Consider the following 20,966-nt stretch of genomic DNA (forward strand, 5'->3'; position numbering starts at 1 on the left):
GTATTTATTTATACTCCGGACTCCAACATTGCTCGCCCTAATATTTCTAAATTTCTTAATTCCATTCTAAACACATTAAGTGTAATCTTAACATGCTGAACAGAGTGTAAGGCGGTATGGGGTCCTAAAGCCTAATCACATCGGGATTAATCCACTCAAATACAGGGCTGCATCTAATAAGGTTCCATTACGGACACATACCAGGTGTCCCAACTCTTGGGAGCATATGGTTTATTTTGTGGTAAGACGTTCTAGTTATACGGAGATATTCATCTGGATGTCACGATTGCAGTCCTTCATGATGGACAATGTGGACAAAGATTAACGAAACAACTTACCTGGTTGCTTTTTTGGGAACCCTGCGAAAACAAAGTTGAGAAAGGATTAAAAGCTTTTATACTACTCTTTGTCATTGGTGAGATCCTGTTCTAATTCTATATTGTGATGCCTATTCAGATTTCTTTTTCTAGACAGGATAATTTTCGCCAACTGTATGAAGACTCCTTGGGCCTGTAGAATTTTAACACTTCTGTACCTCACAGATGTCAAGTCAAGCAACAACTGATTAAGCCGACCCAACGTTCACCCTGACATTCTTAATTCGCTACCACATGTGACTATATCCGACAAAATTTTATTGCCATTGCATGCTACGTCAAGTATGTTACACAATGAACATACACTACCAGTCAAGTTTTAGAACACCTAGTCATTCAAGGTTTTTCTTAATTTTTTGCTATTTTCTACATTGTTGAATAATAATAGTGAAGACATCAAAACTATGAAATAACACATATGGAGTCATGTAGTAACCAAAAAAGTGTTAAACAAATCAAAATAAATTATATATTTGAGATTCTTCAAATTGCCTTGATGACAGCTTCGCACACGTTTGGCATTTTCTCAACCAGCTTCATGAGGTAATCACCTGGAATGCATTTCAATTAATAGGTGTGCCTTCTTAGAAGTTCATTTGTGGAATTTCTTTCCTTCTTAATGCGTTTGATCCAATCTGTTGTGTTGTGACAAGGTAGGGTTGGTATACAGAAGATAGCCCTATTTGGTAAAAGACCAAGTCCATATTATGGCAAGAACAGCTCAAAAAAGCCAAGAGAAACAACATTCCATCATTACTTTAAGACATGAAGGTCAGTCAATATGGAACATTTCAAGAACTTTTAAAGTTTCTTCAAGTACAGTTGCAAAAACCATCAAGCGCTATGATGAAACTGTCTCTCATGACGACCGCCACAGGAATGGAAGACCCAGAGTTACCACTGCTGCAGAGGATAAGTTCATTAGAGTTACCAGCCTCAGAAATTGCAGCCCAAATAAATGCTTCACAGAGTTCAAGTAACAGACCCATCTCAACATCAACTGTTCAGGGGAGACTGTGTGAATCAGGCCTTCATTGTCGAATTGCTGCAAAGAAACCACTACTAAAGGACACCAATAAGAAGAGGAGACTTGCTTGGGCCAAGAAACACGAGCAATGAATATTAGACCGGTGGAAATCTGTCCTTTGGTCCAAATTTGAGATGTATGGTTCCAACCGCCGTGTTGGAACCATAAATCACTAATTAATTTCATAATCAAAAGGGCAGTGGTGTGACGATGCCAACATAAGCCCCATGTCCTCAGGCACCTTCTGGCTCCCAGTTGTTCCACTGGTTGGCATATCAAACACGTAGATCCCACCCTACCCTGATCCCTAAGTCTGACAGATAGGAGGAGGATGGGAGGGATCTTCATATAAATAGCACAGGCCCCGCTCTCTCTCTACTCCTCCACATCCTTCCACGGGGGGTTTTTGTTTTTGTTGCTGTTCCTTCTCTCAGACAATGGGGCCTGAACTTTGAACAATGGCGTTCACGTCAAAGCCAACTTACTACACTGCAGCATTGTAAGACAGATTCCCAGAAACAGAGGGGGCTTCTGGCAGGGCTCCCATTTCCTGTCCTGAATGTGGGCGGGTGGGGGATGAGAGGGGAGGAGAAGAGGAGGGGGATAAAGGGGAGTGGGTATCTTTAAGAGAAGGCAAGAGGGGTAGGATTTGGACTGCAGAGCTCGTACTTGAAAGTCTCTTTTGACAGAAAAACATCACTCAGTCTAACCATGGACAAGATCCATAATATATAACATTTACCGAATACACTGTGATACAACACTCCACTGCTACTGCCTTGAATTTGAGAGCACCTCTTTATATTTTAAAAGTTACTTAATTCGACCAAATAGCGCCGTTTATAAAAGGAAATGAACATCATTCAATAAAAAAGCTGACATCAAGCCAGTCATATTGAACCCCTGCCAATTAGAGAGACATGGGATTCACTACTATACTGTCTGAGAACTGGTTCTCCTCTGATGTGCCCTGAGGAGATTAGGACGGGATAGGGGATAGACTATATGGGTGAGGAAAGACATCATGCTCACTGGGTGGTGGCTAAGCAGCTAGCTGAGAAGGGCATTAAGCTGATATTTAAACCCTTAAATGCAGACTCATTCAAAAATGGAGAAAGAGAGGCCTAATTGATACATTGAAAGCCTGAGGGGAACAATGAACTTGTTATCGTGTTCAAGCTAACAAGGCTGATCAATGGAAAACACAAAGATCCAAGTGCAGGGAAATCGATTGCTAGCCTTTAACGATCATCCGTTAGCTTTAGCAGAAGGTTAGGTCACACTGCAAGTAGCTTTTAATTTATTTAGTCTTGTTATAAAATCAATTCCTTTAAGGGTAGGAACCATGAGTTTTTACTTACCTAAGTAACAACACAGTGTGGTCAAAGACTAAATAACTTAGTAAGAAAGGGAAAGGGCATACTGTACCTAGTCAGTTGCACAACTGAATGCATTCAATTGAAAAATGTTTACCACATTTAACCCAATCCCTCAAACACAGAGGTGCGGGGGACTGTCTTAATCAATGTCCACGTCATCGGTGCCCGGGGAGTAGTTGTGGGGGTGAACTGCAAAACTACCAGTACAGCGTCAGTGTCAGCATTGATGGAGACAAACCGGGTAAATTCAATATGGATTTACCTCACTATATCACTATTGGATTAGCTGACTTTCCCTTGGCCGGTGAAACGGCCTCTCCCTCTGAAGGCCTCGCCATGACTCTTCTTTGACTTTGGTAGCTAACTCAGCCATCAAAAAGGTAAGTCTCCGCTCCCTCTACTTTATATGTGTTGTTCTAGACTAGTTTATATTGTTTTGTTCTAGATTAGTTGTTCTCTGGCTTAATACTTAGCTATGTCGACCATGGTGGTTTACATTATAGAGAATAGGCTGGTTTACCGCGTCCTCCATATTACATCACAACCCGCAAATATTTTTTCCGCCATGACTTTGTAATTTTTCGGAATTCTGATCAGTTTAATGAAAAAACTCAAAAAATAGGAAAGTGAGATGTCACTTTGCATTGGGACTTTTGATGCGTATTCTAATACAAATCCATGTTACATGTGGTTACGTTTATGCTACCGAGCCGTTAAATTGAATAATCTTTATCAATATTCCATTTATGTTCTACTTTAACAATAAAGGCCAAGTTAACACCATCTAGCAAGTATGTAGCGAAATAATTGAATGATCCTTCAATTTATTACAGTAAATACTACCCAAAAGCAAAATAAAAATAGGTAAATTAGCAAATATATAGCCTTGGCAGTGCAGCCCCTAGATATGATTGACACACCCGGACATCACATGATGGTGTCTTTTTGAATGGCTCCCTGTGTGTTTATGGTAGAGACTTACCGTTTTGTGCAGTGGCTGCAGCTCAATCCACTCTTTCCGCCAATATAAAACTTGCCCCAATTCTATAACATGGGGCTTGTGAAAGCGGTGTTTTTCTACAAGAAAATCATCATGAAATAGTCTGTAAAACCCAAACCGTTTCAGCTAAACTAATGAGTCACCAACATCAAAAGATGACAACCATTAACTGTTTTCCGGCAGTCGTCTGATCTCCATTGTGGATGACCTAATTTCGAAGGTGTCTTCTCACAAAGCCAACTGTCCAGACTAAACCGTTTGAACTACAAACCAATATCGAAAGGGCAGACTCTGACAAACATTAAGGTGTCAGTTGTTTTGCTCTATACAGCTTCTGGGGAGTCGTCTGAAAGTAACCCAGTACCAGGCTTTAAAAATTGCACAACTTGCATATGGGGTAAAAAGTGGCATGAATAAAGTGACCAAACAAGGGTCTACAAAATAAAATAAAGTTTTAGTTTTCTTAACTCTCTGAGATATAGAACAAACACTTTAAAACCCTATTTCTTATGATGTATTATGATCTGTTTTGCCATGTACAAATGTGTTATTCAATGTGTTTCTATGGACTATAGCAGTAACGGCAAAATTAAACGTTTAATGAAATCATTTTTTCTGATATCTTTTTTTATACCTACATGGGTCCTAAAATTCCAAATCAAATGGCTAAATTATCCATTTTATGACCATCTTAAAACAATTCTATATGTTAGCTTAGTAGATATTATGCTAGTTTAGTAGATATTGTGATCTATGGGGAAAATACAAGTGACTTCAATGGTTCATTTCTCTGAAAAAACCCACCAAACAGAGAACTGATACTGTATACTGGCCATTGGGTGGGCTTGGTGTGGGGTTTGGGGGGTCCGTAGGTGGCTTTTGACCATCTACATGTACAGGTTTTTGTGCAAATTTGATGTTGGGTACTATATTTATTGAATATTATACGAATACTATACATTGAAATGGCCAATTTGGGTGAAATCCATTAGACAATTTTAATTCTGAGAAATAAAGCTAACAACAAAATAATGTTGCAGGAATGCTAATCTTACCTGTTTCTAACTACAATTCAGAAAAATCTGAGATGGTGGATGTCATGGCTTGCTGAAATGACATGGAACAACCCCTAACCCTTTTGTTGGATACAAAGAACGTTTTTCAACGTTTTTCAGAGAGAATCTCATTTTGACTTACCTGTTCTGGCTACTTCTTTCACTTCAACCTCCGTTCCATATGAGGTCAAAGTTTGAGGAAGAATGGCATTTAGAAAGAACATCCAGTTTGGGGGTGAACTTCATGCCTCCTCAAATATAAATAGTGATCTCCTTAAATGGACGTCACACCTTCTTTCCTATTGCAACTGCCCTTCGGAAACCGATTCAAGCACGTTCCATTACAAAATGGTCAACATTTGACCTGAACTCAGTCCTAACCATAAAACGAATTGAAGTAGATTTGAAGTGAACTCCGCTGCTCTGCTCACAAGACAGGTGGACCTTCAGACAATATGACACCTGCGATGGTCGGCCTGTTGCTAGCTCCCAGATTACTTTGCGGTCAGCGTGCACGTCACTGAGGACCTGAAATGGTCTCGCCACACCGGCATCGTGGTGAAGAAGGCTGAAGAAATTAATTTAGCTACAGCAAGGAAGGCCAAGAAGATCATTGAGGACCTCAGCCACCCGAGCCAGACTGTTTACTCGGCTATCGTCCAACAGACAGACAGTATAGGTGCATAAGAGCTAAGACCAAGACACTAAAAAGCAGCTTCTATTACCAGGCCATCAGACTGTTAAACAACCATCACTAGCCCTCTACTAGGAGATGCACTCACTCACACACACACACACACACACACACACACACACACACACACACACACACACACACACACACACACACACACACACACACACACACACACACACACACACACACACACACACACAGAGCCAACGCTGCTGTCCCATGCTATAGAGTCATTGAACCACTAGTCACTTCCCATTTCACACTGTGTATTTAAATACAGTATCCCCAACGTAGCGCATCATAATATTTCTACTACTGTACATTGTATTTTAGTTACACTGTTTACTCATTTATGCTCTGGGTTCTTGACATATCTACAGCTGTACATATAATTCTTAGCTGATCTTCAGTAAATTCTCCCGGCGTACATCAATATTTTTTTCCCTTACATTTGAATTATTTTACATTTTACTGTATTGTCAGGAGCTTGTAACAAGCATTTAGCTTCACCCGCTATAACACCCGCTAAGCTGATTCACAACTCAAATAGCACTGTAGCAGTAAACAAATGCAATCTATACATATGTGCACAGTGAGAATCCAGTGTATATAAACAGTGTAACTAAAATACAATGTACAGCTGTAGAAATATTATGATGCGCTACGGTGGGGATAAAGTATTCAAATACACACCGTGAAATGGGACGCAACCAGTGGTTCAAAGTCTCTATAGCATGGGACAGCAGTGTTGGCTGAGTGTGTGTGTGTGTGAATGTGAGTGTATGTGCGTGTGTTTGTGAGTATGAGGTGTGTGTGTGAATGCTTGCATTTGAGTTTTGTGTTTTGAGTGAGTGAGTGAGTGAGTGAGTGAGTGAGTGAGTGAGTGAGTGAGTGAGTGAGTGTGCATCACCTGGTAGATGGCTAGTGATGCTTGATTTGATCTGGGTTTGTGAGATAAGACAACTCGTCTAGAACACACTGCCTCCTCCACTGAACATACCAGAACAGTCTGACCAACACCAGAGAGCATTTGGAGAGAGAAAGAGGAGAGAGAAAGAAAAATCTGGCACATCAGTCTACGTTCAGAGAAAAGCTAACTCTAGGCAAAGACCTGAAGGAGCAAAGCGTCATAATCAGATTAGTATGACCGTGACCGTCATTTATCAACGTCAGCCCGGCTGCTCTTATCAGTAAACCCTTCTTTCTACGCAACTCCAGTACCTACTACCTAGACAGACAGACTTCATCACTATCAATTGTTGCAAGCTTATTAACAACTGTTAGAATGGACAGGGAGTTGTGTAGCACTCAGGTGCAGGTGGCACTTTGAGCTACTGGAGAACCACTCTATAAATCCAATTTGTTATTATTATATACACATTTGAATGCATCGTTGTAGCACAGGAAGTGCGACTGAAACAAGATCCGATTCAACTCAAGGCTGTCAATAATATTAATGAATTGCTGTAAAGTCTGTAAAGATTGTATACTGTACATTGCCACATCACAAATAAAGAAACTATAGGGATGCGATTGGTAAAAGACTCACTACCACGCCATTGGTGGTACTTATTTGTTTATTAATCCCTTAATTTTACATTTGAAGAATCAAATAGGCTTTCAACAACAATGGAAGAGTACGGTGAAGTCATTTCTTGAATGGGGATCATACTCTTATTCAAAACAAAGGTGTTTATATTGTGTTAACTGTATCTAGGGAAATTCAAGTCATTGGCCTTGAAAGGCCCTATACTCAGTCTAACTCAACATAGGTCAGAAGAGACCATGCACGCACGCACGCACGCACGCACACACACACACACACACACACACACCTCTGCCCCTCCTCTCTTCCTCCCTCTCTCTCTCTCTCTCTCTCTCTCGCCTACCTCATCCTCCAGGCCCTAAAGGGAGGGAGCAGGCACTCCCCTCTTTTTCTGCCCCAATAAGCCTGATCAGAGAGTGTGCATCCTGAAACGGCTTGGGGACATACATTTCTTCACGCTACACTGTCTGTTCATGTTTTATTAGCGTGGCCAGGGAAGGGTGGGTGCGGGGAGGAGGTGCAGAGAGAAAGAACGATAAATCCACTAGAAGAACAGCCAGCCAGCTCCCAAGAGAGACCAGCCAGCACGTCCATATCTACCATGTTAGATACCTTTAGACAGGCAGTGAAGGCAAGGCCGAGCCTGGTCTTATTTACACATAGCTAGGCTACAGACTACCCTATAATGACACAGAGACCAACACAAGAGGTGTGAGGGTAAAATGCTTGAGGATAACACGTTTTTGTAGTGCCGTGAGGTTGAAACTGTGCTTTTATTAATGAATGAACGTATTATTGGTCTTATCGTTTAAGGCAGGTCATAAGCTTGGGGGAGAACAAACTTTGGAGACTCGGCAACGAATAATGCATTGATCCATTAGAAACACTGACGTCACATGAGAACTGGAACCTCTGTGGGATAAACTAGAGGGGGATGGACATTTACAAATGTAAAATGTGTTCCCCCATTACAAAGCAAAGCGCTTTGAGCACTTGGAAAAAGCTTTATTTAAAAAAAAATTTTTTTTAAAGTGTGACAATTTAGTGTTTAAAGTGTGAAATAATTAATTTAGTTTTTGAAGCACCACATAAATCCAATCATCATTATCCATTATTCTAATACCATTGGTGAGATATGGAAGGTGATCCTAGGTGAAGCTAGGTCTTTGGGTAATGTGGCAACATTAAAACTAAATGGTCACGGTTTCCCAGTGAAACGTACAGTGGAATGTACAGTTGGGGGGTAGAAAGTCCATGGAAAATAGTTCAAGTGAGTTCAAGAGAAGCTGCAGGCAGAGAGAGGCATGTTGATGCCATGCAGTTCTGAGGCTCCTGACGGCAGTGAACTCTTCAAAGCACTGCAGACCGAACACTCCTCTGGTCAAAGTATATAATCAAGAGAGAGAAAGTGAGAGAAATACAGAGAGAGACAGAGCGAGAGAAAGGGGGAAGAAAGGGGGGAGATGAAAGAAAGCGGGAGAAAAAAAGAGAAAAGGAGAGAGATTAAGACCTAGAGAGAGGGAGCAGAGAGAGAGGCCAAGCCCACATGGGGGAAACCTTGTTTTATCAAGAAAGGGGGGAGAGAGGGTACGGAGGGACGAGATGGTGGGAGAGGCTAGAGGGAAATAGAGGGTAGAGATAGTGACACAAAGAATGCATCCCAAATGGTACCATGTTCCCTATATAGTGCACTACTATTGTCCAGAGCCCTATCAAAACTAGTGCACTATAAAGGAAATAAGGTGCAATTTGGGATGCAGACAGAGAGAGTGAGAAGATCTAGTAGTGACAGAGGGGGTGTTTGTATCACTTAAGCTGTCATGTCTGATCCAGCTGTGCAGAGACAAATCAACACCCCTCTATCTCCATTTGTCATAGTGAGGCTAAGGGGCTACCTGTGCAAGCCAATTCCATGTATCAATGCAAGTAACTAGCACTTAATAGGTTGTGGGTCTTCATATCCAAATCATCTCAAGTAAGATAATTGAGTTAGACAATAAATTTTTTGAGTTGAACATGAAGTGTGAAAATGGTAATATAGGTACCATTGAATTGCACTGGATTTGTGCCACAAATGCTGAAAAGTTAAGGTTTGAAACAAAACCAAAGCATGGGTTGCTGTCGTACCTTGTCCATAGACTGCTTACAGGGTAAGGAAACCAACATGTCATTTTGTAATTTAGGTGAACTATCCTTTTGGCACCGGAAGAAATGGTAGCAGTTTTACGGGCGCCCAACCAATTGTGGTATAATGTGGGTTTTTTTCTGCGTCATTTGTAACTTATTTTGTACATAATGTTTCTGCAACCGTACCTTACGGCAAAAAAGAGCTTCTGGATATCAGGACAGCGATCACTCACCTCGGATTAGACAAAGATTTTTTCTACAACAAGGAGGACGGACAAGACATTCTCCAAACACCCCACAGGGCCGACATCCCCGTTATTTGCAAGAGGAAGCGACACAGGTACAGAGGACAAAGAGCCGGTTGCCTGGTCAGTGGGAAAGCTGCCGTTACTGACAATATTACTCGCCAACGTACAACCATTGGACAATAAATTAGACGAGGTACGGTCACCAATATCCTACCAACGGGACATCAGAAACTGTAAAATCCTATGTTTCACGGAATCGTGGCGACATGGATATTCAGCTAGCAGGACTTACGCTGCACCGGCAAGATAGAACAGCACACTCCGGTAAGACGAGGAGGGGGGGGGGGGGGGGGGGGCGTAGACTTTAATGCAGGGAAACATAAATCAGTTCTACCAAATTTCTATCAACATGTTAGGCCTACCATTGTCGTGTCATCAGCACACTTGATGTTGTTGGAGTAGTGTGTGGCCACACAGTCGTGGGTGAACAATGAGTACAGGAGGGGACTAAGTACACACCCGAGGGACCCCCGTGTTGAGGGTCAGTGTGGCAGATGTATTGTTACCTACCCTCACCACCTGGGGGCAGAGAGTCAGAAAGTCCAGGATCTAGAGGGATGTGTTCAGTCCCAGGGTCCCGAGCTTGGCGATGAACTTGGAGGGGACTATGGTGTTGAATGCTGAACTGTAGTCAATGAACAGCATTCTCACATAGAAATTGCTCTTGTCCAGGTGGGAGAGAGCAGTGAGGATTGCAATAGAGATTGCCTCATCTGTGGATCTGTTGGGGTGGTATGCGAATTGGGAGTGGGTCCAAGGTGTCTGGTGTTGATGTGTGTCATGACCAGCCTTTCAAAGAATTTCCTGGTTACAGATGTGAGTGAAACAGGACGATAGTCATTTAGGCAGGTTACCTTTGAGTTCTTAGGAACAGGGACAATGGTGGTCTGCTTTAAACATGTTGAGATTACAGACTGGGACAAAGAGATGTCTTTGAAGACACTTGTCAGCTGTTCTGTGCATGTTCTGAGAACACGCCTTGGTATTCCATCTGGCCCAGAGGCTTTGCGAGTGTTAACCGAATAAAAAAAATCTTACTCACATTGGCCACAGAGAGCGAGATCACACAGTCATCCGGGACGGAAGGGGCTCTCATGTCTGGCTCAGTGTTTGCCTGGAAACGAGCATAGACAGCATTCAGCTCGACTGGGAGGTTTGCATCACTGGGCAACCCCCGGCTAGGTTTCTCTTTGGAACCCATAGTAGTCTGCAAACCCTGCCACATTCTACGAGCATTGGAGCTTATGTAACTGGATGTAATTAATTAGTCCTGCAGTTTATGCAGTCCTGCAGTATATTGACTTTTCCATGTTTGATGGCTCAGAGGTTGGAGCAGGCTTTCTTGTAACCGTCCATGTCCCTTTCCCTGAAAGCGTTTGCTCTAGTCTTTAGGCCGATGCGGATACTGCAAGTAATCCATGGCTTTTGGTCAGTGGAATGCCCAGTGGAAGCACAGTATGATAGCTAAGGAGATTGAGAGAATTCTGGCATTTGATTGCAAATATGCAGAGGGAGTAGAAAAAATAACATACAGAAGGCTGTTGTATAAAACACTTATCTCCGGATTACATCTTCAAACTAAGGGCAGCCATGGCATCCATGACAGAGAGGGAGAAGCATTCATCCATGTGTACAGTAAGAGAGTCTAGCTAGCTACATTTTCAGATATTATACGTTTCTAAATTTGTAAGAAAGTCGTTTTCATTGTAAGTTAGCTAGCAAACGTTAGTTGGCTGGCTCGCTAGCTAATGTTACGTGTATGATCTGTGTAGTAATATTATTTGTATGATCTGTGTAGTAATATTATTTGTATGATCTGTGTAGTAATATTATTTGTATGATCTGTGTAGTAATATTATTTGTATCTCAGAGCCGTTTGCATTATTAGTTATAGCCTAATGTTAGCAAGCTAGCTAACATCGATCCTGGTTGGTTAGCTACCTGCAGATTCATGCAGGGTAGTAAAATTGTGACCGACCGGCTCAAATCTTAAGTAGCAAAATGTAGTTTTTTTACATTGGATAAAAGTAGAGACTCAGAGATACAAAATTGTATATCATACACTACAGTTGAGGAACAAATGGGAAAGTCATTTTTCTTTTAAAGATGATAAACTTGTAACCTCACTTTTGAGAAAACGGCCTTTGAATGTTTTGGTACTACTACTGGAGAGCCCTTCTTTGTCTAGAACCATGCAGCATCATTCACACCCGCTTAAGCTTTAGCCCCACCGAATGTACTAACAACAGTCAAGCACCCAAGCCAACTTGCTAGCTACTTCCAGACATCTAAGTGAGAGAGAACAGCTCACTGAACATTACTCGCCCTAGCAGAGCTGGTTAGGCTGTTATGTTATCCAGAGCGTTGGTGACCGCAAATGTGCTGTCAGATTGTCCGTTCGTAAATTTCGAGCGTTTTGTGTTCAGAGCGCACCACAGACACTCTGGCCGATGAGTTTACTGACGTTTACTGACACCGACCCTATACAACGCGTGTTGAGCATTTGTAAATTCATCAGTTATTCCGCGCTCTCTGGCACACTCAGTCGAGAGCGCTCTGAAATCAAGAGTATTTTTAGTTTTATTCGATTTAACCTTTATTTAACTAGTCAAGTCAGGTAAGAAAATATATTATTTACAATGACGGCCTATCCCGGCCACACCCTAACCCGGCCAAACCTTAACCCGGACAATGCTGGGAAAAATTGTGCGCCACCCTATGGGACTCCCAATCACGGCCAGTTGTGATACAGACCCTAGAATCTGCAGGTAGCTAACCAACCAGGTTCAATGTTAGCTAGCTAACATTAGGCTATATCTAGCCAAGCAAATGGCTCTATGTCAAAATTAGAAACGTGTAATATCTGAAAATGTAGCTAGCGAGACTAACTTACCAGTATACATCATTCATGGTTGGGTGTGTCTCATGTCGGATACCATGGTTGCCCTTAGTTTGAAGATGTAATCTGGAGACAGGTGTTTTCTCAATCTCCTTAGCTATCATACTCAAATTCCACTGATTTCAAAACTCAGTCCTCCAGAAAGTGGAGATCAACACTTACGCAGTTTTAATTAGGGATGCACAATATAAAAATCAGTGAACATATCGGAATCGGCTGACATTAGCTAAAACTGCCAACATCGGTATCGGCCGATGTGTAGTTTAATGCCCCAATGTGCAAAACCGATGTCAAAGCTGACGTGCATACCTACAGTTGAAGTCGGAAGTTTACATACACCTTGGCCAAATACATTTAAACTCAGTTTTTCACAACTCCTAACATTTAATCCCAGTAAAAATTATGTTTTAGGTCAGTTAGGATCACCACTTTACTTTAAGAATGTTAAACGTCAGAATAAATAGTAGAGAGAATGATTTATTTCAGCTTTTATTTCTCTCATCACATTCCCAGTTTACATTCAATCAATTACTATTTGGTAGCATTGCCTTTAAATTGTTTAACTTGGGTCAAACGTTTTGGGTAGCCTTCCACAAGCTTCCCACAATACGTTGGATGAATTTTGGCCCATTCCTCCTGACAGAGACAGGTTTGTAGGCCTCCTTGCTCGCACAAGCTTTTTCAGTTCTGCCCACAAAATTTCTATAGGAAAAACATAATGATGGTCATTATGGCCAAACAGTTCTATTTTTGTTTCATCAGACCAGAGGACATTGCTCCAAAAAGTACGATCTTCGTCCCCATGTGCAGTTGCAAACCGTAGTCTGGCTTTTTTATGGCGGTTTTGGAGCAGTGGCTTCTTCCTTGCTGAGCGGCCTTTCAGGTTATGTCGATAGAGGACTCGTTTAACTGTGGATATAGATACTTTTGTACCCATTTCCTCCAGCATCTTCACAAGGTCCTTTACTGTTCTTCTGGGATTGATTTGCACTTTTCGCACCAAAGTACGTTCATCTCTAGGAGACAGAACTCGCAGCCGTCATACTGCTCAGGAAGGAGACGTGAACCCGTGTTTAAACTTGCGTAACATTGTTTGTACAGATGAACGTGGTACCTTCAGGCATTTGGTAAATGCTCCCAAGGATGAACCAGCGGAGGTCGACAATAATTTTTTTCTGAGGTCTTGGCTGATTTCTTTTGATTTTCCCATGATGTCAAGCAAAGAGGCACTGAGTTTGAAGGTAGGCATTAAAATACATCCACAGGTACACCTCCAATTGACTCAAATTATGTCAATTAGCCTATCAGAAGCTTCTAAAGCCATGACAAAATTTTCTGGAATTTTCCATGCTGTTTAAAGGCACAGTCAACTTCTGACCCACTGGAATTGTGATACAGTGAATTATAAGTGAAATAATCTGTCTGTAAACAATTGTTGGAAAAATAACTTGTGTCATGCACAAAGTAGATGTCCTAACCGACTTGCCAAAACTATAGTTTGTTAACAAGACATTTGTGGAGTGGTTGAAAAACGAGATTAGATGACTACAACCTAAGTGTTTGTAAACTTCTGACTTCAACTGTATATAACGTAGGTACTTGACGTTATGACGCCACATAAAATGTTGCGCTATACACACAGCACAGCATTCCTAAACTAGCCCACGTCTGCTGTGTGGACCGAGCAGTCATTTGAAAGAGTAACAAAATTTCAGCGAGACAACTCAAAGGCGAAATCCATTAAATGCCAAGATAATGGAATTCATTGCCCTTGACAATCAACCGTTCTCTGTTGTGGGTGATGTTGGCTTTTGCCCGACTGGTCGAGCACCGGTACACACTACCAAGTGAACTATTTTTCAGATGTTGCCCTTCCGGAGTTACATAGTAATAGCGTCACTACTATTAGCTTCACGATATACATACTATTGAACGCTGTTTGGGTCTTTGCGTGTCAAAAAAGATACAGTAGCACTGTCAAAGCTGTACAAAAAAGTCTGCAAACAAGCAAACACCGGCCATGAACGATGTGTTTACAATACCGCATTGGTAATAGAGCATCATTTGTTCGACCGCAACTTCTGGAGTAGCTAGCTTTAGCTTGGTACCTAGCGAGCACCAATACAACCAGCCTGAAAACAATGACCAGTAGAACCTGCAGTCATTTTCATTGTTCTTAGCAATGATTTGGGTATCCTTGTGAGAAGTATTAGCTAAGTTGCCACTTGTTGTTCGCCTATTGAAATTGAGTTCATGAAAATAAATAGCTAGTCAGCAACTTAACCCTGTTGTCCAAAGCTGACGTTATAAGCAGCCAGCTAGCTTCATCTGGCAAGTGAGGCTCGACCGCACCGGGTTATGTGTTTAAGCTAGCCACAATAGTGGAATTTGCTGTTTGCCTTCAAAATAAAATTGTGTCATTGACAGTAATGCAAATTAGTACAAATAGTAGAATTATGCCATACTTTTATTTAAGGCTAACCGCAAAGTCCACTATTGTAGCTAATCCTTATTGTGGCTAGCTTCACATAGATGGGTCCGACCCCCATTAATCAAATAAGAACTGTCTTATAAATTAGGGTTATTTTAGATGATGACACCTAGCTATATAGTTAGTTAGCTAACAAAAGCTACTGAAACAGATGTTATTTCACACGTCAAAGTGTTATTTGATGTGTATCTATTGTGACACACAAAGACCTAAATGGCTTTCCATAGAAATCCTGGTTGAGAATGAAACGACTGAACAATGAAACAGCACAGCAAGTAAGTGAAAGAAATAGGTTCTGATTATGTTTTACTGGTATTGGAGACATACGTAAATGCCAACAAAATTACTTTTTGGTCAGTGTGGTGGGTGTGTAACTTTTATTTAACTTGGCAAGTCAGTTAAGAACAAATTCTTATTTACAATGACGGCCCGGACGACCCTGGGCCAATTGTGCGCCGCACTATGGGACTCCCAATCACAGCCGGATGTGATACAGCCTGGATTCAAACCAGGGACTGTAGTAACGTCTCTTGCACGGAGATGCAGTACCTTAAACCGCTGCGTCCATGTGTGTGTGTTAACTATTTAACTGTACTAGAATGCTTAAAAGGCAGCTATAATTGTAAATATCGGTTATCGTTTTTTTTTGGCAAGGAAAATATCGGATATCGGTATCGGCCAAAAATTTAATATCGGTGCATCACTAGTTTTAATACACAATACATAAAAAAAGAAAAGCTGCGTTAGACAGGATTACCTAAGATATACTGACCAGCTCAAACAGACAGAAGCGTGCTACATGGCAGACCAATCCAAACTCATCTCTCGGCATGTCCAACCCAATCATGGCTAGCGGGAAGATTGCTGTCTTTTTCTTTGGCTAAACCAACTAGGCTCATAATTTAACATTTTTATTTGTATTTACAGATGGCATAGAAGTTTGTTATTAAGGCACATGGAGTTAACGTTCAAACGGCTCTCCTGTGAAGTAGTGACCCGCGACATACGCCTAGTTTCCTGAAACGGGTCACAATGATGAGTTAGGATTATGGTTCATTGTTTAGCATTAGCTAGCTAGCTAACAAGCTAGAAATGAAGCATAGTTTCGAAAGTTGCTTCTAGTTGCCTTTTTTGCTAGATTGACATATACTAAATTCCTTTTTAAACGGATGGGTTTATTGATGTTAAAATACACCAGTTATGCTATTTTGGACAACCAGGCTGTTGTCATTTGGCTTGTAGTTTGTGTTTATACCTTTTCATTACGACAAGTTTGATTTCGGACGACAATAGAATGTTCATGATGTCGACAGACGTAGTATAAACCAGCCTTTATTCTTGAAATCTTTGGTTGTTTAGTACATGTCCTCACATGTGAACCCTTAAAGAGATGGGTGGGGCTAATGCTGAATGGATGAAGACAAAGAAGAGCTCTCCAATAGGTGTAGCAAAACATTCAAGGGCCATTTTCTCAAAAGTGGGGTTACAATTTTATCAACTTTCAAAACAGAATTACTTTCCCATTGTTCCTCAACTGTAGTGTATGGTATACCATTTTGTGGCTGAGTCTCTACTTTATCTAATGTAAGAAAGACAATTTCAAATTTTGCTACATAAGACTGAATCTAGCCAGTCGGTCACATATATGTTTTGACTTCTAAGACATTCTAAGGTTTGTTTCTTTCACAACTAAAGTTGCCAAATAACTCTGAATCTAGCATATAGGACGATAGAGTTTCAAATGATCACTTTTACGCTCAATGTAGCCACTTCATATGCGCACTCGCTCCGGAATGGGAAAAATATCCTTTCCATTTTATTCAGCTAAGTTCAATTATATTCTTCTTACTATAAAATCATACAAAATAATGGCACGGGACTTATAAGCATATCAGCTAAAGAACAGCTGTGTCTGTCTGTGGTACATGTGTGCGTGTTAGTAGTGTCACATCAGGGTAACAAAGGCCCGTGACACCACTCAGATGGGTTAATCTCCCAGGCTTTAGCGATCTACCAGATGTTCATAGGATCATAAACAAACAAACAGACACACACACTTCAGTGAAATACATTATCACAACCCTATGCCATGGAGTTTTCCTGGCATGACAGTAAAACAATGAAAATGCACAACCACCCCTGTGAGGTGTTTGGAATTGCAGTGAGGTGCTACTTGGGATGTGTCCCAAATGGCACCCTATTGCCTTTAAAGTTCACTACTATTGAGCAGGGCTCATAGGAATCCTGTCAAAAGTATTGTCCTATAGGGAATAGGGTGCCTTCTTGCATCTCTATGTGAACCATGGATGTTTTCTCAATGTCCGTTTCCATTTGTATTATGCAGGGGATGGAGAAAGTGGAAACAAGACCCTGCATTACACTTTCCCCCTCCCCTCTACTCCCCCCCCCACCCAACACTGGCCCTGAGGCACAGCCAGGGTCTCTACCTCAATCTCCACTGGTCAGACCAATTTTAATGGCCTCCTAGCAAGCACAGAATAAAACATATGAAATGCTGACACACATCTAGTGCCCTATAAAATATTTACAATTTTTTCACTTGATTCCATTTAGTTTTTCCCCAAATTCCGTTTTCTCTGTTTAGTTTTTCCAGGTTTCTGTTTCCCCTGTTTATTCAGGTTTTTGTTCTGCCAGGTTACTTTGGCTACTTTGTAGTTAATACTTAATTGAGAATGTTTTTGGGAAAGCTTTTCCATTTACTGTACCAGAAGACTTTTCATTAGCTTCATCGCTAATGGCTACACAATGCACATACAAAGACGGGGAATTTTCGTTGCCTCTTCAGAAAAGTTGCAGGAAATACGAATCAGTGATGCATTCTGTTCATGTCTTAGGATAAACTTGGGCGAATGTATTAATGTCCAATATCATTTAATTGATTACCTACTAAGTTCAATTAATGTTTCTATATTGTTGAATTCCGTTTTAATGTCTGGATTCTGTGATTCCGTCTTTGTTCCCCGCATCACAGATTTTATAGGGCCCTACATATCCACGTTGTACATGTTCCATCTCAGGCTGATACAGTGAGACTCATCCACGCTTCCATTACAAGTAGGCTTGACTGCGGCAGGTAGCCTAGTGGTTAGAGCGTTAGGCCAGTAACCGAAAGGTTGCTGGATCGAATCTCCGAGCTGACAAATGTAAAAATCAGTCGTTCTGCCCCCGAGCTAGGCAGTTAACCCACTGTTCCCCGGGCAGACGTGGATGTCGAGTAAGGCAGCCCCCCGCACCTCTCTGATTCAGATGGGTTGGGATAAATGCAGAAGACACATTTCAGTTGAATGCATTCAGTTGTACAACTGACTAGGTGTCCCCCTTTCCCTACTGTAATGCTCTCCTGTCCCAAGAAAGCCATTGGTCAACTGCAAAACATACAGAATGCTGCAGCACGGGTACTGACCAAGATCAGACGGAGAGCACACATTACACCAGTTTTAAAGTCTCTGCACTGGTTTTTAGAATACATTTTAAAGATTATTCTACTGGTTTTATAATCAATCCACAATTGTGCACCCCAATGCATGTCAGACATGCTTTTAAGTTAGGTACCCAGTAGATCCATCAGGTCCTCTGGTAGTGGCCTTTTAACTATCCAAAAGCCTAGGAGGCATGGAGAGGCAGTCTTTAGTTACTATAGCCTGCCAGAGAACCTGAGGGAGGCCGAATCTGTGGACATATTTAACCCTCCTATTATGTTGCGGGTCTATCTGACCCATTTCCAAATACTAGTTACCTCTCTTTTTCTCCATGAAATTGACTTTTCCTCATTTAGGGTCATGAACCTAACTTCAAAATGTGGACTCACTGATGTGTTGTGGAATGTCTGTATATTTTGTATACAAACATGATGTTGTGGATCATTTTGACCCGGAGGCTTTCATGTGTATAGATATTTACACAGGTCCAAAATAAACAAGTGTCTTTGATGTATTTTGTTTTGACTGGTTCTGGTGGCACTTTTATAATTATGTTTGGGTGAAAAGGAGCTTTCCCAAGCTTCTCAGTGCGAGAGCAGCAGATCTCAAACACAAACGCTCCAAAAGATTTTCAGTCAATGAAGCCTTATCACAAATTCTAGAGACTGTGCTTTTTTAGACTTTCAGTTTTTATTGTTATTCTTTTGTTTTTATCCGCCTGTGTTTTTCTGTGTAATAAATATTTCTGTTTATATATTTTCATAGTTTTTTTATTTATGTTTTTCTCCTGTGAAGCGCATTGTGTTGCATCCATGTCTGAAATGTGCTATATAAATAAAGCTTGATTTGATTTGTAGACGGTAAATGCACATAAACCCCAGTTAAGCATATTTTTCCATTTTGTGCAAGCGCTTACCCACCTATTGTGGAAAAATGCAAGAGACTTGCTTGGGCCAAGAAACACACACAATGGACATTCGACTGGTGGAAACGTGTCCTTTGGTCTGGAATCCAAATTGGAGATTTTTGGTTCTAACCACTGTGTCTCTGAGATGTGGTGTGGGTGAATGGATGATCTGCGCATGTGTATTTCATACCGTAAAGCATGGAGGAGAAGGTGTTATGGTGTGGGGGTGCTTTGCTGGTGACACTGTCAGTGATTTATTTAGAATTCAAGGCACACTGAAGCAGCATGGCTACCACAGCATTCTGCCATCCCATCTGATTTGGGCTTAGTGGGACTATTATTTGTTTTTCAACAGGACAATGACCCAACACACTTCCAGGCTGTATAAGGGATATTTTACCAAGAAATAGAGTGATGGAGTGCTGCATCGGATGACCTGGCCTCCACAATCTCCTGCCCTCTACCCAATTGAGATGGTTTGGGATGAGTTGGACCGCAGAGTGAAGGAAAAGCAGCCAACAAGTGCTCAGCATATGTGATAACTCCTTCAAGACTGTTGGAAAAGCATTCCAGGTGAAGCTGGTTGAGAGAACGCCAAGAGTGTGCAAAGCTGTCATCAAGGCAAAGGGTGGCTATTTGAATAATCTCAAATATAAAATATATTTTGATTTGTTTAGCACTTTTTTGGTTACTACATGATTCCAAATGTGTTATTTTATAGTGTTGATGTCTCCACTATTATTCTACAATGTAGAAAATAGTACAAATAAAGAAACACCCTTGAATGAGTAGGTGTTCTAAAACTTTTGACCGGTAGTGTATATGCATATCGAGTGGTTTTAAGCAGGTGCAGGAGATCTAAGAACAAAGACTGACTGCACATACAGACATCTATACTCACATTGAAACATCCTTGAAACAATGTTACATGGGAACGCAGAGACTGAATCCGTTCCATGGTCATTTCTAACTGTAGTTTTCAAAAGGGGAGATGCCATACCAATATACAGTACATCACATAATTTGAATATGACTCTGAGCTTCAAGAAAAACTATGTCATGATGATGATGTAACAAAATTAATGTCAAATGTTACTGAGAACGACAACACTTGAGTTTGTGTCTGGGGTCAGGGCTACTTTAGCTGCACTGCAGCAGTGTTGTAAGGCTAAACCCCCCTGTGAGGTCATGGGGAGGTGAGAGATGGGGATAGAAGGAGACATGCTCCAGTCAGGGGAAGGCGGGGGAGGCTTGGGCAACAGATGATTCACCAGCAGCTGAGCTGACAACACCGCTTTGGTGAGCCAGCTACACTCACTTCGTGTGTGTGTTTATTGTCTGCCAGCAACATTGTGTGCGCCTTTCACACCAGACTGGTGCTGAGGTAAGCTCATAAAAGCCCCTGTAGTGTGGAGGCCCCCTGGGGTGTCTGCCATGGACCAGGCTACTATGCAACCTGCCACAGGTCTGATTCCATTAGTCATCCATCGGGCCCCCCAGGTAGGCCTCTGCATCTGGCTTCCCAAACAGAATACAGTGTACCACCCATCCGTATCGATCATACATACAGCACAGAGACCGACACAGAGAGACCGAGCCCACCACCCACACACCCCAACACGGTGGAGGAACTGACACACATGAACCAGATTCCAGAGATTTGTAATAACAGAACCTTGGATTAACCAGGTTTGTAGGCCTCCTTGTTCGTAC

General features: G+C 41.6%; 1 protein-coding gene across 1 annotated transcript in view; it reads right to left on the minus strand.

Annotated features, from left to right (window-relative positions):
* The window catches only part of LOC115149633 (rho guanine nucleotide exchange factor 12), a 138,482-nt gene that overhangs the window by 66,901 nt on the left and 50,615 nt on the right, over nucleotides 1-20,966 (minus strand). The window contains exon 2 of the mRNA XM_029692584.1: nucleotides 339-359. Coding sequence (XP_029548444.1) covers nucleotides 339-359 — 21 coding nt within the window. The remainder of the gene's footprint in view (nucleotides 1-338; nucleotides 360-20,966) is intronic.

Source organism: Salmo trutta, chromosome 15, assembly GCF_901001165.1.
Source record: "Salmo trutta chromosome 15, fSalTru1.1, whole genome shotgun sequence".
In the NCBI taxonomy this organism is placed as follows: domain Eukaryota; kingdom Metazoa; phylum Chordata; class Actinopteri; order Salmoniformes; family Salmonidae; genus Salmo; species Salmo trutta.